This window comes from Notamacropus eugenii, chromosome 4 (assembly GCF_028372415.1).
Source record: "Notamacropus eugenii isolate mMacEug1 chromosome 4, mMacEug1.pri_v2, whole genome shotgun sequence".
Classification (NCBI taxonomy): Eukaryota; Metazoa; Chordata; class Mammalia; order Diprotodontia; family Macropodidae; genus Notamacropus; species Notamacropus eugenii.
This window is the reverse complement of record NC_092875.1, coordinates 358127701-358146503: the sequence shown is the minus strand read 5'-3', so window position 1 is coordinate 358146503 and position 18803 is coordinate 358127701. Positions and strand designations below refer to the sequence as shown.

General features: G+C 33.9%; 1 protein-coding gene across 3 annotated transcripts in view; it reads left to right on the top strand.

Annotated features, from left to right (window-relative positions):
• SEMA5A (semaphorin 5A) overlaps window positions 1-18803 on the top strand; it is a 660701-nt gene that overhangs the window by 564639 nt on the left and 77259 nt on the right. For all 3 annotated transcript variants that reach the window (XM_072605411.1, XM_072605412.1, XM_072605414.1), the window contains exon 16: window positions 4872-5019. In XM_072605411.1, coding sequence (XP_072461512.1) covers window positions 4872-5019 — 148 coding nt within the window. The remainder of the gene's footprint in view (window positions 1-4871; window positions 5020-18803) is intronic.

Here is an 18803-nt window from a genome sequence, read left to right as displayed (position 1 = left end):
TCTTTCCCTTCTGACCTCGCTTGCTACAAATAGGATGAGTTCAGAGGGCAGCAGTTTCACAGATTCTTACAATACTTGTTTTACAGAATTACTATAGGAATAGACACTTTAAGGCCTGAGAAACAAGAAATGAAAAGGGAACAAGAGCAAAGGGGAGAAAACAGTTATTGGCCCCTTGAAATGCAGCCAAAATAGAGGCTTTAATAAAACTAGCCTGAAAACCCTGGGCTCCAATGCTATTTCAAGTTCGCTCCTGCCATAGATCTTTACTATGAAAACATACCTGGTGTTTTCAGAGTTTGGCCAGGGTAGGCAAATGTAAGGCAGCTTTTGTGTACCATGATTTATTTTCTCTTCAGAGAAAATGCAAGCTCAGTTCCAGAGATGGTTTTATTTTATTAAAAGTTAAGAAGATTACATAGGCACTTTGGTGGAGAGTTTTTCGTCTCCTCCCCATGACACTTTTTAGAGGTGAAATTTGTGATTATGCTTCTGGAATATCTCAACCTTTTATATTTTGAAAGGCCTAGCTTTTTGTTCTTGCTTATTGACAGAGACATGATATAATAATATTTTGAAATGAAATCTGTTACAGCAAAAAGTTTTTAATTGGTAGTCAAAAGATCCAATCCATCTCTATTATTAAGAACATTTTAAGCCTCCATTCTTCATTTCTAACATTTTTTATTAGTCCAAGATACTGAAACTCCTGTGACCTCAACCTTAGCTCTTCAATTCAAGTCTTAGGATCACACATCTAGAACTGCAAGGGACTTGGAGTTCATCTAACCCAACTCCTTTCTCTTAAAGATGATAGAATGAGTAAAAAAAAAAGCCTTAATCAACTTTTCCAAGACTGCTTAGAAAAGAGTCAGGATTTAAAGTCAGGTCCTATGACAAACTTCAACACTCCACTATTCCATTAGTCTTCCTAATGGACTATTTGAATTGAATTTTCTACTAACAGTAAGATTAGAGCATGACAAACACAGGATTGCTCATTTTTCCCTTACTGCCCGTCTTTGTAGTCAGAATGCATATTGCCATCATCCACCACCTAACACCCCAAACTAAGCGACTTGGAGAAAATTTTAACTAATTTTTGAACTCTGACTCCATCCACTGAATTTTAACTCTTTTTGCATAAAATTCATTTGATCCACTTTTGTTATTCAGTCATATAAGACTCTATGTGGTCTTCTTGGCAAAGGTACTAGTTTTCCATTTCCTCCTCCAGTATGTCCTAATTTTACAGAAGATGAGCTGAGACAAATAGGGGTTAAGTGACAGTCACAGAATTGGTAAATGTCTGAGAACAGATTTGAACTCAAGTCTCCCTGACTCCAAGTCTGATGCTCTGTCTACTGCACCACCTGTGTTTCTGCCCTTTTCTTGTTCTATTACCCTAATCTACACTTCTCATTTGGACTGTTGCTACCTTCTTTTCATGAGGCTTTCCTTCTCCAAGCTGTCCTCATCATTTCTAACTACAATTGTCTTTGTTGTACCTTGTTTTACCAATGTCCCTAAAGTCCACAAGGGTTTATTATTAAAATATAATTTAGAAGGGTAAAGGGGAGAGGAGGAGCAAAAAGAAAACACATTGGCTTAAGGGAAACTGTGTTCCTTAGACCATCTGGTTGAGAAACTTATCAGCCTATTGGGAATATATGTTCAATCTAGTGTGAAACTCAGAGACTTCCTTTATAGAGAAATTAGTTTGAAGAAATTCATACTTTGCATCTTTTGGAACAAGTCCAAAATCCACTTATTGTATTTTAAAGCCTTTCCCAGCATATCTTGCTTCTTTCATTGTTTTTTTGATTGCCTTAGACCTCTGCTGCTCTTTTTCTAGAGTATATCTGTTTTTTTTAGTTCACTCTTCCTATGATTCCCACTTTCTCTTTTTCCCAGAACAACCCTACCTAGAAAAGCACATTCAGCCATCCTGCCCCCTTCATATATCGAGTCCTTTCTCTTGCATAATTTTAGCCATTCCTGAACTCCTCCCTCCTCTATGTAGCCTTCCTCAATCAATCAGAAAGAAACTGTCTGACATTCTAGACATGAAATTGCCATTTCTTTTCCTTAACTCTAACACCAAACTCAGTCTTGTTTTCCATTTCTAAAAATAAAATTTCTTTCATTTGTATATGGAACCTGTTGTTAAAGCCTTGATCAACTTTTACACTTTAATAGCTTTGAACTGGACACATGTTCATGTGTTTGTTTTAGAATATAAACTCAACATCAATAAGAAACAGATCTATATAGTTTCGTCTTTCTAAAATCAGGATCTTAGTGTAAGACATATATACATATAAACATTCATACACAAACACCCATAGATACATGCATGCAAACACAGACACATTTAATCTAGGGGAAATGATATAGTATGTGTATATGCTATATATATATATACACACATATATACATAAATATTTGTTTATATAACTAAAATGAATATGTGTATATCATTTTACTTCTTGAGTCCTTCTCCTGTCCTATAAAACCTTCCTGTGAAACAACTAAGTTCAGCTGAATCAAATAAATCAGTATATTGGTCATGTCTAAAAACATATATCTCATTTTACACCCATCATCCACCACCTCTCTGATGAGAGGCAAGAGGCATGCTTTACTATTCAGCCCCTAAAGTCATCACTTGTGGGTCACTGCACTGATCAGAGTTCTTTAGTTTTTAAGTGCTGGTTTCCTTTACATTATTGGCATCATAGTAGAAAATATTTCCATGTTTCTGCTTCCTTCTCTGAATCAGTTTAAATGAGTCTTCTCAAGTTTTCCTAACTTCTTTATATTCATTATTTTCATAGTGCAGTTATTCCATGTAATACCCTTGCCACAGTGTCATGCATGGTTAGACACTGGTCTATTAGAAGAACAATAGCCTGGCAGGAAATCATGGTTTAAGTCTTCTCTCTTCTATTAGTTGACCGTTGTCCTTGGACGTCATCGAGCCTCAGTTAACTCACTTATAAAATAAGAACTTACACTAAGTAATATCTAAAGTGTCTATTAACACTTCTGTAATTGGATGGGCTGAGTGAATGTGTGATGATGTCAGTGATGATAATTCCTGCTTTATGCCTAGGAAAAGAAGTGTTATCTCTGGTTTTGACTGGGAATTAGCATGGGAAAGAGAAAAAAATTATATTCTGTGTATTGTTTGGTAGGCTAGCCTATTCTTTATAGGAATATTTATAGGAAATATAAATTTTATAGGAAATTCTTCATAAGAATTTAAATATTCCTTTCAATATTCTAGGACCACCTGATTCTATTTCATATCAAATTACTATTAAACTGCCTAGATATTCAGAGGATACTAGATTTAGACCCTTCTTTTTATACTTCAGATATCCAAGGTCTAGAAAGGATAATGACTTTCTAAGTCATGTACTCTTTGGCAGAGCTAGCTTTTGAAGTTAGGTCCTCAGACTCCAAATCCAGCATTCTTTCCACAGTATTATACTGCTTCCTCTTTTGTACTAAACAGCATTCAAACTATGGTCAGTAAATTGTAGAAAGCCATACGCTCTGTCTGTGAATATCAATAGATAGGATTTGAAGTATGCACGTTCCAGGTTTAGTATTGAAATTAACATAATAATTTTAAATATGAGGAAACCCAGAGAATCCATCAGACATTAAAAGAGTACTAGGGAGCACCAGAAGCACCAGTGTCTAATGTATATAGAACATAGGGTCAGGAATAACTGCTTTCAAATACTGCTTCTAACAGGATCTTGTTTGTTCTTTGTTGCCGAAGAAGACCATGCCATCAGAGAAGTGATGACATGACTTGCACTTGACTTTGTGTTGAGGGAGGGAGGGTTGTGCAGGTCATCAGCCTCACTTCTCCTCCCTCTGCTTCTAACACTTACTAGCTGGATGACCATTAACAGGTCCACTCCTTCCTTCTTTGAACCTCCATTTCCCTATCTGCAACATCAGGAGAATGCTACTTATAACTGCTACCTTACAAGGTTGTTCTGAGGCTTATATGCAATGACATATGTCCTGTCCTTTACAAAATTTAAAATGTTACAGAAGTCACTTTTTATTATCATCATCACCATCATCATCATTATCCTCAATGGAAAGAATATCTGAAATCTTAGCTCTTCATTGTAATCAGACGATTGAAAGAGAAATTGTAATCCTAGAGCAGAGCTTTTCTCAGACATATGTCTTTATAATTTAGTTTGTTTGACATCCCTGTGAGAAATCTAAATTATATTAAAGGTAACGTAGGTTAAAGGTAATATAATCAAAATACCGTAGTACATTGAAGGAGGTATACAAGAAAAAACATGGTACTAAAAATAAGGAGCATGCTTTGTCTTTCCTATTACTTATAAAATTAGATTATTAGAAAAGCTGAAATGGAGAAGCCAGTGATTTGTACATAGAATATGAGATGAATTCTAAATGAGTCTTGACTAGTTTTCTATTCCCCACTCTCCTCTACTTTAAAAATATATTTATACTTGGAAAGTGAATTCCCTACGCAGTCATTTTCTTGATATTCCCCATGTTCAGGTATCTGTATTTGAAGGTGTGTTTGTTTTTTCCCTTTACTTGGCTGCATAGGAAGATCAATCCTGCATTGTGAGTTCAGCATTTTCTTCACTGTCTACTGTTCATCACCTTGTCTGTCTGCACACAGCATGGCCAATGCTACATCTGCCTCATTCAACATGCAACCACTCCAAAGATAAAAAGCTCCTACACGTAGAGCATGTCCATGTGTTAAACATCTGGTCCAGTAACCGACAAAGGAGACACTGGTGGCCTTCTCTTGCACTTAAACAGTTTCCTTTTCTTTTTGGTTTCCCCTGTCCCAGGTACTGTAACGAACATTTGCTATGCCCCCCACACATGTTTTGGACAGGCTGGGGTCCCTGGGAACGTTGCACTGCCCAGTGTGGGGGCGGGATCCAAGCTCGGCGCAGGACATGTGAGAATGGGCCTGACTGTCCAGGCTGTAATGTGGTGAGTAGCTCCCTCCCCAACCTCTACCTTCCCAAAAGTCCATTGCATGCAGGAAAACCTATAAATGCTCTGTGAATCATACATTTTTATCTTGTTTAAAAAAATAATTTCGAGAGAATATTATGGCCTTAACTGGGGCCTTCTTCAACTAAATATCAACACACGGTATGAAATGTTTGTAGACAGTTCTGATTTCTGTGCTAACAGAGAAAATTCAATATACTTACTTTGAGTCAGCACATTAAAGATTGAGAAAATGGGAGGAATTTTTCACGTATGGGACACATACTAAATTTCCAAATAAAGGATAAAATTTGTCATTCTGAGGTTTCTTAAAATGTATGGTCCTTTATGTTAGCACATGTGGATGCCAATTCTTAATGAATAAAAGGCAGCTCCTGGTTTTATTTTTCCTTCATTGTGGCACAGCTCTGTTTCCTCTAACGCTCTAAATCCACAAGTTAAATCCTCCTCCTAAAAGCACTTTTCACACTTTTCAAAGGGTCAGTTGTCCCTCTTCCTGATGAAACTCTTAAAATGTATTGAGCAAATTCAAGGCCTGCTGGTCTTTCAAAATATTTGCCTTTCTGTGGTGCCATTCACCAAAGAAAATGCATGGCAGAGAGTCTAGGTTTAAAATTCTCTGAGGTGAAAAAGTTAAACAAGAACGGAACTTGGAATTTTTCCACATTGATCTTTTCAGTTAATCATATAATACTTACATTCCTTGGTTTGTAAGACTGAGCAATATTTCTGTGCTTCTATGTGATGTATTTTCAGACTGGAGTAAAAATTACACATCCCAGGTAGCCTTGGGGAATTCTCCAAGACAGAAAGTGTTATGAGATGCTTTGTCAGATATTACACCTGACCCAATGAGATTTTGTTTCTGGGATATGTGATTAGATTTTTTTCTCCTTCACCTTGGCAAAGATATTGTAGTAACGTTATCAGTTTCTAACACTGAATATACAGACAATTATTCCTGTGCCTGTCTGTAACAGTGTTGGAATCAGTTAATTCTCATCTTTAACTATTTGTAGGAGCAGCCATTTCTTATATAAGTGTTTGTTGACTTTTCAAATGCTCCAATTTCACTTAAAACCGTTTTTAAAAATGATGTGCTTTCACTATATAAATTTCGTTGTTCTTGGTAGAAGATTTAAGTGTGATAACAAAGTACAGTGTTTATTAAACCTCAGTGACTTGGGGTCTGAGCATGGGAGCTTAGCAGCTATGTAGCACAGCTTTCCTCAGCAGCAGGGAACTATGAGGACAGGAATAGGGCCAAGCTGATTTGCTTGCATATTTGTTCCTGAGAGCTTTGCGTCAAGGGGAAATGAGCAAACTAAAGAGCACTTTAGGATGGCTTCTAACTGCTTATTGACTTCCACAATCATATTCATAAAATATTATAATGAATCTAAGAATATTTCTAACAAGGGAAGAGTGCAAGCTGTCTTTTGTGGTCCGTAGTATCCATATGAATATAATGCTTTTCCTTTTATTTGATTATATATGTAAACACTAAAACTTTTCCAAAGAGAATTTTAAGTGTAGCTATTGATTAATTTATTCTTACAAGTAACCTATATCTTTCTAGAGGAAACATAAATGTAATTTATTTCCAAAGATATTTGGGCATATTTATTCTAATTTCTGTCTCTACTGAGATAGGAATGCTGACTTTGACGTTCTGAGATAGTTAGGCAGGATGAGTGATGAGCTTTGTTTTTTCAGTTCTTGAAAAGTGGTTGAAAAATGGGACATTGCAATTAAATTTCTACATACATATGAATATATGTGTGCATATATTCACACACACATATAGTTATGTACATGTATATGTTTATGTGTGCATATGTAAATATGTATGTATATGTATACATATGTATATATGACAGAGAAAAGAGAAGAAACAGGTCTGTAACTGTAACTGAGTTGTACATCATAGTTCGAATTAAGGTGATGTTTTATTTTTTTTGTTTCTGATCAAGATAGGAAAATAGATTTAGAATTGGAAAGGACCTTAGCAGGTCATCAAGTATACCCCTCTCATTTTGAATGTGAGAAAACTGAAGTCTAGGGAATTAACATGGTGGTCACTGAGGCAGCAAGCTGCCATTGGAATTTGGTTCCTTTGCCACCGAATTCATTACTTTTACCACTGTATCTTATTGCTTATTGATTAATTGCAAAATATTGGGTTTTAATTGTTTTTATTTCTAAGCTCAGAGTAGGTAAAAAGCACATTAATGTAATATCATTATATACACACACATACATATATTTCATTTGATCCTTACAATCCCCTTTGAGGTACAAACTATTATTATTCCCATTTTATAGACACAGAAACAGACTAAGAGAGGTTAAGTAACTTGAACATGGTCATACAGCTAATAAGTATCTGAGGCAGGGTTTGAATTCAGATCTTTCTGATTCTAAGTCCACCACTCCATCTACTCTACTACTTAGCTTATAAGAGTTCTGATTAAAGAATATTAGTGATATAATTGTGGCCTGGATGTTCAAGTTCTGACTTATTTATTAGCAAGCAGTGGAGTCAGGGAGACATTATTTTAAGAAATCCACTTTGAGAGTCAAAACAAACAGACTGGATTCTAGGGGCAACTGTGCTTCTAATTAATGGTATGACCTTGGATGCATCTGTAACCTTTCTAGGTCTGAGTTTTCTCAATTGCAAGATAAAGAGTATTGCCAAATATATTTATAAAATTCCTCATAACTTGAAATGCTGTGACTCTATGATTTTATTACAACTCCTGTGGACTGCAGGGCTCTTAGTGTAATATTTAAAAAACCTACCTTCACTGCAGGTAACTCATTTTTTTTTCTTGAGCTGAGAAATATGTATCAAAGTTCTCTTTATTTAATATGGTGTGTGTAGAATGAGATAACCAAGTTTCTGTTAAAATTAACTATTTGCCACCACATTATAACTTTATAATTTAAGAAATTACATGTTTAAGAGATGTATTTGATTTCATAGAGTCAGGAATGCCTTAGTTCAAATTCTGCCTTTGAATAAGTCTGACCGTATGACCCAGAAAAATGTCTTAGAACTTTAGGCAATGCTCCTTAGACTGTACTTTGGAGAAGAGTTGCCCACCTTCATTGGGAGAAAAAGTTTCCTTGTTACAAGTCCCCTATATCAATAAAATCACAGTTTTTGGACCCCTTACCCCAACACCATGGCCAAAATAAAGTGTGTGGGGGAAACAATTGTTGATATAGCCCAGAACCAAAAATCCCTTCTTGCAAATTTTTGGATTAAAAAAAATATTCTCAAAGAAAGAACAAATTATTTCTAGACTTCTGAGGATAGAGCCAAGATGGTAAAGTAAAGAAATACTCAGCCAACCTCTCCCAACGTTCCTATCCAAACAACTTTAAAATAATGCCTCAAGTCAAATTCTAGAGTGGCAAAGCCAACAAAAGATCAGAGTGAGACATTTGTTCAGCCCAAAACAGCTTAGGATGTCAGAAAGAGAGAATTATGATATGGGGGTGAGGCTAGAACAGGATCAAGATGGATGAAATACAAGTTGTGGGAAAAGTTGTGGTAACAGAAGCAGCAGCATCTTCCAGAGCTCCCAAGACAGAGATGATAAGGGCAATTGACAACTATTCAGAAAGAGATTACAGGGTACTCCAATGCTAGCACTTGGAACAGGACCAAATACTATTTGGCAATTCCATTTCCTTTACTTACTTTTGGGTCATACTTCAATGGTAAAAAGGAGAATTTCCAGTCAAGAGGGAGTGGAAGCCTAAAGTAGCAGTATCCCTTCTGGCCCTAAGAGATCAGGGGCTCTGAAGAAATCTCCAATTAAAGACCAAAATGGAAGTTTTGAAAAATCAAAGGAGAAAATAATAAAATTGCAAGCAAAATATAAAAAAAAACTTTGAATTAATAAAACTAAGAGATAATTTTATGGAAAATATTAAGATTGATAAAGCACTGTTTACTTTGATTTTAAAAAGAAGAAAACCAAATCACTTGTATAAAAAATGAAAAAAAGGTAAATGAAACACTAATGTTGCATGAAGATGAAATTATAGCAATTATTAGGCATTGCTTTTCCTAATTATATGCCAATAAATTTGACAATCTAAGTGGAATGGATGAATATTTTTTAAATGTTACTCACCCAGATTAACAGAAGAGGAAATAAAATATTTTAATAACCCTTTCTTAGAAAAAGAAATTAAACAAAATATCAATAAGCTCCCTAAGAAAAAAGCTCCAAGACCAGATTGATTCACAAGTAAATTCTACCAAATATTAAAGAATAATTAATCTGAATTCTATATAAACTATTTTTAAAAGTAGATAAAAGAGTCCTACCAAGTTCATTTTTAGGACACAATTATTGTTTTGATACCCAAACCAAGAAGAGCAAAAATAGAGAAAGGAAACTATAAACCAGTTTCCTTAATGCACATTGATGCAAAAATTTTAAATTAAATATTAGAAAGGAGATTTACGTCACAAAGATCATACATTATGACCAGATAGAATTTTTGCCAGGAATGCCAGAAATTATTAGGAAAATAGGTAAATATTAGGAAAACACTCAACATAATTGTCCTTATCAAAAGCAAGAAGAATGGAAATAATATGATATCATCAATAGATGCAAAAAATCCATTCCTATTGTAAATAATAGAAAGCATAGGAATTAATGGAGCCTTACTTAAACGTAGTAACTCTCTAAAACCAAGAGCAAACATCATCAATAATGTGGATCAACTTGAAGCCTTCACAGTAAGATCATGAGTGAAGTAAGGATGTTCATCATTACCATTCTCATTCATATTGTACTAGGAATGCTAGTGATAGCTTTAAGACAAAATGAAAAAAAATGAGGAAATTAGAATTCACAGTGATGCAACAAAACTCTCACACTTTTCAGATGATATGATATAGAATCTTAAGAACAATCAATTAAAAAAACCAGTTGAAATAATTAACAACTTTAACAAAATTGCAGGATATAGAACAAGCCAATATAAATCATCAGCATTTCAATGTATTACCAAAAAAATCGAGTAGCAAGAAATAGAAAGAGAAATTCTCTTTAAAATAACTATAAACAATACAAAATACTTGGAAGTCTACTTGCCAAGACAAATTCATGAACCGTATGAAGACAATTGCAAAACATTTTTCAAACAGCGATTTAAACATCTGGAAAAGTAGTTATTGCTCATGAATAAGCTGAGCTAATGCAATAAAACTGACAATTCTACTTGTCAGTATACTTATTTAGTACCATAACAATCAAACTAGAAAAAAAATTATTTTATAGAGCTAAAAAAATAACAAAATTCATCTGGAAAAGCAAATGGTCAAGAATGCCCAAGGAATCAGTGAAAAAAAAATGCTAAAAAAGGTAGCCTGGCAGTAGTAATTTTCAAATATATAGGAATCATCATTAAGCCATTCTGGTGATGGCTAAGAAATTGAGTGGTAGATTAATGGAGTAGAGTAGTTTACAATAAAGAGTAGTAAATGACCATAGTAATCTAGTGTTTGATAAACTCAAAGGTCAAGCTTTTTGAGCAAGAACTAAATATTTGACAAAAGTTGTTGGGATAACTGGAAAGCAGTTTGGTGGAAACAAGTCATGGATGTAGACCAACATCTCACACCATATACCAAGATGAGAACAAAATGGATACATGATGCAAATATAGAGGGTAATATCACAAGCAAATTAGGAGAACGTGGAAAAATGTACCTGTCAGATCTTTGGATAAAGTAAGAGTTTGTGACCAAACAAGAGGTAGAGGTGATTAGAGAAAGTAAAATAAATAATTTTGATTGCATGAAATTAAAAAAGAAAAATTTTCTCTAACAAAACTAATGCAGTCAAAACTCGAAGGAAAATAGAAAACTGGAAAGAAAATATCGCAGCAAATTTCTCTAATTTATAAGAATATGAGTCATTCCCCAGATGACAAATGGTCAAAGTAGATGAACAAGCACTTTTTAGAAGAAGAATTCTAATCTATAATTAGTCACATGAAAAAAAAATTCAAATTTAACTACAGATTAAAGAAATGCAAATTAAAACAACCCTGAGTTGCCACCTCAAATTTATCAGATTGGCAGCATGACAGAAAAGGAAAATGATAAGAGTTGCAGGGGATGTGGGGAAAATGCGCTATTGGTGGAGGTGTGAACTAGTCCAGCTATTTTGGAGAACAATTTGAAACTGCTTGGAAAGAGCTATAAAACTGCATTATCTTTGACCCAGCAATACCAATAATAAATCTGTATCCCTAAGGGATGAAAGATAAAGGAAAAGGACCTATTTAAAAAGATTTATAGCTGTACTTTTTAATGGTGACAAAGAATTGGAAATTAAGGGAATGCCCATAAATTGGGGAATGGTGGAACAAATTATGTTCTATGATGGTGATGGTATTCTATTGTGATATAAGAAATGATGAACAGGATGGTATCAGAAAAATCTGGGAGGATTTATATAAAGTTATGCAAAGTGAAGTGAGCAGAACCAGGAGAACATTGTACATAGTAAAAACATGATCTAAGACAATTCCAAAGGACCCAGGAAGAAAACTTCTTTCCAACTCCAGAGGGAGATTACTGATGAACTCTGAATGCAGATTGAAGCATGGGTTTTTTAAAATGTTTTTTAATATTTTTTAATTTTGGTTTTGTTTTCTTTTGCAATTAGGCTAATATGGAAATGTTGTTCATGTGTAATCAATATCAAATTGCTTACCTTCTCAAGGAAGGGGAAAGGATGTCAGGAAGGGAAAGTATTTGGAATTCAATTTTTTTTAATGTTGAAAAAGACTTATACATGAAATTGGGAAATATTTAATATAATAAAATAAGTTCAAAAAATTCTAACACTCATTTTGAACCATTCTCCTCATGTCTCCTTACAGTTAGGGCACATATTCTTTTATACTGGAATCACTGACTAGTCAGGAGAGCCTCCTCTACCCTGACTCTTGTCTGCTTCTGGTCTCCTGTCTGCACATGACTTGAACTGAAGCAGAATAGAATGTATAGAAACCTCATATAAAAATAGTACATGTGATGAAAATCTCTGGGGTTTTAGTGAACCTCAAGTTCAATATAAGTCAACAGTGTGCCATGACAGTGAAAATAATCTGATATCAGCTACCACATTAATTTATAGTATCCAGAATGAAGGATGTGAAAATGCCTCTTTCCTCTACCCTGGTGAGAACAAATCTGAAATATTTTATGTATTGGTGAGTGAACTTAAATTGCACCATGAAGATTAATTGAGAGGGGATATTTAGCGTGGAAGGAAAGAAAATATATGATGAACATGCAAACTGTCTTTAGGCTTTGAAATAACATAATCTAGAAAAGGGCATGTGCTTAGTGTTCAGGAGAAGCACTAGGAGCATGTGTTAAAAGCTGCTAAGGGACAAATTTCTTCTGGTGTAAGAAGTTTTGTAAAAATTAGAATTGTATTTAAGTGGAATGAAACACAAGTAGCTCCTGATTACAGTGATTAATGACTTTTGTAAAGTGTTTCATTATTTGAGTTCTCATTTCATATTTCTTTTGGTCTGGAAACAGTAATACCACTCAGGGGATTCATTATTCTCACTATTCAGAACCAAAAAGATTCAGACTTTTTGAGCATTTGAATGCACCTCAAGGGTTGAACCTCTAGTTCAACAGATGTCCACTATGAGTTGAGAGGAAAGAGCGGTAGAATAAGAGTAAACATTTATTAACCATTTCCAGTGTGCCAGCCACTGTATACAATGTATTCCTGGGCATAAAAAAAATTAGTAAGCAAAGCACTCTCTGCCTTCAAGCAACTTGCATTCAAGTGGATGACTACTTTGTAAGTGGTCATCTGGCCTCTGCTTAAAGATCTCTAAGGAGGAGGAACCCACTACCACTATAATAAGTGTTGCACCCTAGAGAATTTCAAGCAAAAATTGAATGCCCATAGTTATAGATATGGTAGAGGAATTTGGGAGCAGTTATGGACTGAACAATATAGAGGTTCTAGCCTTGGAATTGTCCCTTTATGAAGTTAGCTACATTAGAAAGGTTATCTTCCTTCTTCACTCTATTTCTCCTCTCACCTAGTTAACCAGTCATGTTCACTTTAATATTGTGACTTTTTTTTTTGCATAGTGAAGTAGGATCAAAACAGAAGCAGCACTTCTTTCAGCTCTGGGACATTGAATGGGGACTTCTTTCTCATAGTGAGGGAAATTGAGTATCGTAATCTGTATCTACTGACATTTTCAGAAAGTTTGCTGACAATTGGAATTTGTAATTTTTAATTCTAAGACTATCAAACATACGTAACATGTTTTAGACAATTAGAGCTAAAGCTTAGTTCTCTCCAGAGTTTACCTACAGAACTGAATTGTGTGCAATGACATGCTTTCCAAATTCACTTCACTATAAGAATCTATTATTTTGTCAGAGTGGATACCGTCTCCCTTAACCTCTTCACGCTTTACGAGATAACTTAATGTGTTCCTGCAACCAAAAGAATCATAAGCTTCTTATGTACTGGTGGCCAGGCCCTTGGTAACAAGTTTCTTTATATTTCAGTCAGGCAATCTTTTTGTCGAGTGGCAAGCACACACCCAAACATGCTTGCTTCTTTACTAAAAAAGAAACTCTCCAGATAATTAGGACCTACAAAACTTGTGCTCCAAAGTTAATACTCAAGAACCCAGAGTCTCCTCTGTGCCATAGTGAAATCTAGGAGAGACGATAAATGGAGAAGCTGTATTATATATTGGCTGTATAGAAGGTGATGTGACCACCTCTTCGTTTATTCTGTGCTGGCTAAACATATGCTGCTATAAACCTTAGCAAATAACACAGATTAATAAGAATTTTTATTCTCTCTCTGGTGCTTAAAATGAATGGTTGGCAGGCCACTAAGGGAGACAATTCACTCATCATTCTTGTACACAGCTGTTGCTATGCTTCTGGGGACACAAAAGAATGTAGGTACCTAATTTTGAGATGTCTTATTGATTTCTAAAATTTTACCAAACTTTTTCCTTTCAAATTTTTATACTCTGTCAATGTATAGTATTAAAGTAAATTTAAAAAAATGAGTCCTATAGATTTAAAACTTTTTACTACTTTTATGGGCAAAATGTAATGGAGATTTTAAGTAATTATATACCTGAGGTGTATGTTGCAAGAAGGGAGAAATGGAGGACTTAGTTTTTCAGGATTGATTTTATACCCCAACTAAATTTTGTGATTTTCTTTAGTTTTGCAATTTTCTTTTTAATTAGAAAAGAAATATAGCTCCACTGATGATGTCATTTCATGCCTTTATGTGTTTATGTATGTTTTAAAGGACTGACTCCCTTTAATCTAACAATTGTTTTGAAAATAGTAGGATTACCAAGACATAGAATTTTTAAACTGGAAAATATCTTGGCCATCATTTCTTCAAATCTTCTCATTTGACAGATAGGGAAATAGTTGATTGATAAAGTTGAACTACTTGTGTTTTCCATCAGATTTGAGTAGCTTGACGGAATCTCAATATTTTATTTTTGCTTGTTTGTTGGCTTGTATGATCTCGTTTATGTTGTTATGTGCATGATTAGATATCTAAATTGTAGCCCAGTGCCAAACTTAAACCATAGCAAACTTGACAGATGTAATTAGAAATAGTATTCTTTTAAAATTGAAGTATTTTAAAGTACATTGCTCACAATAATATATTCAGATTCAAATTTCTTTATTTTTCTTCCATCTGCTTATCACAAAGGATATTTCAGTGAAAAGGCATTTTTTGTCTCACATCATTACTTACTCATCCATATCCTCATATTGTTACATTATTATGATAAGGGTCATTCAGTCAGCAATTACCAAAACTGCCAACCATAAATTAGAAAATAATTTGGAGGTGACTCCAACAATAAGAATAAGAAACAACATTTAAAAATAAGACTTTATTTCTGAAATAAGTTATAAGATACCAATGGAAGAAAAACATTAAAATGTTATTCCATATAAACAAACTTGCTTCTGAATAGAAAGAGCTATGTCAAAGTTTTCCACCAAGGTTTGACAAATTTATAAAATAATAGAGTCCCATGCTGACACAGATACCTCAAGTATATTCCAAGAAGAGAAACATAGTTTGATATTTCAAAAGTTGCATCCCTTTCTGTAATTTCATACAAACTGTGAAAATATATAACTGAAGGCTATGATCAAAGACATCAACATGGAGTTCAAGTTAAATCTAAATCTTCACAATACAAGAGAAACATACCATAGAGACTCTTAAAGGTCAAGAAGAAAAACCTTAAAATCAATATACCGAACCAAAGCGATTCCAGGAAGGTTAATCAAAGTTAGTATAGTGAGCTTAAAATTGCCTCACACTAGAGAGTGCTTCTCTGGTTAAATTCAGAAACCACTCATGCCTGGCAATAGAGAACTCAAATTGATTACAAATCAAAGGCAGTATAATGTAGGGGGTAAAATGTGATCATGGATTGCAGAAATTAGTGGTCAGTGAGTCATGCAAAAGACAGATATTAAAATGCCCAATCATTTCAACTATTTAGTTGTCATAAAACCCAATTGTAGTTACTGAAAGGTATGCATATGCACAGCAGAATTGGTCTCAGGTAAATAAACAGCACATTAAATAGCACTTTTTGGGAAAACATTCTAATAGAATAAAGCCTATGGATCAAGTTGAGGTTGGTTGATATATTTTATGAATTTTAAACTTGTTGTAATAGTATAGTGTGGTAGAAATTAGGCCATTGTTGAGGTCCCAAAGCATAGTCAAATCCTACTTATGATGCATTTTAATACATAAGACTTTGACCATATAAGTCTATAAGTTCATCTAAATTTAATTCTATGTGGAAAAATACTTTGGACTCAGCAGCTTTACTTCTAATTCTCAAATATGTATGAGGTAGAAAAAGTTCAATTGTTTCTTATAAGTCAACAGTGAAAATGCCATTCCATTTTTCTGCTCATCAAATGCAGTGCTTGATATCAAAATAAATAGATCTGATGTTGTTTAGGAGAAAGTAACTGGTAACATTTACTCTTTTGGTACTACCTCTTACAGGTTCCTTAAGGGTTATAATATTTGCCATAATGTTTTTTTTTTTTAACAATCAAAGTAGTGAAGTATCACTGAAATAATCTATATAAAATTACATGTCCATCATTTTATTTCTCTTCACTGTTAGCATTAAATTTGCCTTCCGAGGTTACTATCCTGCTATCCTCACCTTCATCTTCTAGAGATCCCCTTCTCTTTTCATAATATAGGAAGGGGTAGAGATTCTGTGTTGATTGTGACAGACAATTCCATATTTACCCTACTTCCCCAGTGGTTTATTTCATGCTCTAGCAGCCTTAGATGCAGAATCAATAATTCATTGCTGGCCAATTCAATAAACATTTATTAAAAACTTATTCTGTGTGAGGCATAGTGTCAGATTATAAGGATACACAAAGAATGCCATCTCTCCTTACTTCTACTTTCAGAACAATTATGATCTGTAAGGTTTACCTCAAATGCACTTCCATAAATGCTTCTGTGATCTCTCTCCAGTCTTTTTCTAAAGGCTCAGCAGTCTTCTCTACCATTTCTTTTAGTTATTTTTCCTTCCTCAGAGTTTCCTGAGGTCTTTGGACATCACCTTCACTGCCACCCCCATCCCAGCCTTACGTATTATCTGCATACATGTTGTAGCATCCTCCACTCTAAGAGCAGAATCATTGTCCTTTTTTGCCTTTGTTTTATCTTTAATTCATTGCCAGGCATGTTCACCCCATTCCTGGAACTCTTTTTCTTCTCATCTCTGTTTCCTAGATTCTCTTGGCTTCCTTCAGGTCTCAGCTAAGGTCTTACCTTCTATAAATTCTTGATTTTTCTTCTTCAAAATGAATCTTATTATTTTTTTCTAATTGAGTAAAATAGTTTTTGAAAATTTAATTCAAATTTCATTTAATATATAAATTTGTATATATTTATTTGTATAATTTTTTAAATTACTGGTGAAATTGACAATCTACAAGTTGGTATTAAGCTTCTACTATATGCTAGTCATTAAAAGTGATGGGAATACAAAGAAAGAGGTGGAAAAGCAACCCCTACCCTCAAGGAGCTCATAATTTAATGGAAGAGACAACATATATAATTATATATATATAATATACATAAATTTTTAATATACAAATTTTTGTTATTTTTATTATATTGTCCCTGCCTACCCATGAATAATTAATATTTCTCCAGTTATTTAAATCTGTTTTTATTCATATAAAAAGTTTTTCATAATTTTGTTGATATAGTTCCTGGGTTTGTTTTAGCAGGTATACTCCTATGTGTTTTATACCATCTTGAGTTATTTTACATGTGATATCGTTTACTCTCTCTTTTTGCAGAGTTTTCTTTCTGATATATAGGAACACTGATGATTTATGTGGATTTACTTTGTATCCTGCTATTTTATTTAAATTGCTAATTGTTTCAACTACTTTTTAGTTGAATCTTTGGAATTTTCTAAGTATATAGTTAAATCATCTGTAAAAAGATATAGTTTTATTACCTCATTCCCTATGCTGATTCCTTCTATTTGTTTTTCTTCTCTTATTGCTATTACTAGGATTTAAACCAGAAAGAGTAAAAACAGAGAAAGAAAATCATAGGCCAACTTCATTAATGAATGTGGATGAAAAATCTTAAATAAAATGCTGGCTAACAGATTACAACAATATATTGTGAAGATTATACATTATGACGAAGTGAGATTTATACCAGGAATGCAGGGCTGGTTTAACATAAGTGAAACTATTAACATAATTGATTATAACAATAGTAAAAGTAAAAAATGATTATATCAATAGATGCAGAAAAAGCTTTGATAAAGTATAACACTCATTTATATTAAAAAAACAACTCTTGAAAGTATTGGTTTAAATGGATTTTTCCATACGTTGATAAAAAAAAAAAATATCTAAAGCCATTATTAAGCATTCTTTGTAATGGGGATAAGCTACTAGCTTTTCCAGTAAGAATATGTGTGAATCAAGGTCTCACCTTCTACAAGAAGCCTTTTCTAGTCCTTAATCTTACAGCCCTCCCTCTAAAATTATTCATCGCATATCTGTCTGTCTATCTGTCTTTCTCTCTCTCCAGATATGTGTGTATGTGTGTGTGTGTGTGTGTGTGTGTGTGTGGTGTATCTCCTGTTTGCAAATAATTGCTTGAATGTTGTCTCTTCCATTAAATTATGAGCTCCTTAAGAGTGGGGGCTGCTTTTCCACCTCTTTCTTTGTATTCCCATCACTTTTAATGACTGGCATGTAGTAGAAGCTTAATATCAACTTGTAGATTGTCAATTTCATCAGTAATTCAGATAAAAATGGACATAATGCTGGATATATAGATACAGATATGTACGTATATGTCTATCTTCACACATAATTATGATACTAAGCAGAATGCATGTAATCAATGCAAAAGACAGGTTGAAAGCTACTTATATATACATGAGCAGTTATGTATTCTCTTTCTATAATAGCTGGAATTTATAGAGCACTTTATGATTTGCAAAATTCTTTACAAATATTATTTTATTCACACAACCCTGGGAGGTAGATGCTATGAGTATTCTGTGTTTTTTTACTGTTGAGAAAACTGAGGCAGGTGGAAGTTAAATGACTTGCCTAGGGTCAGGGTAAATGTCTGAAGGTGGAC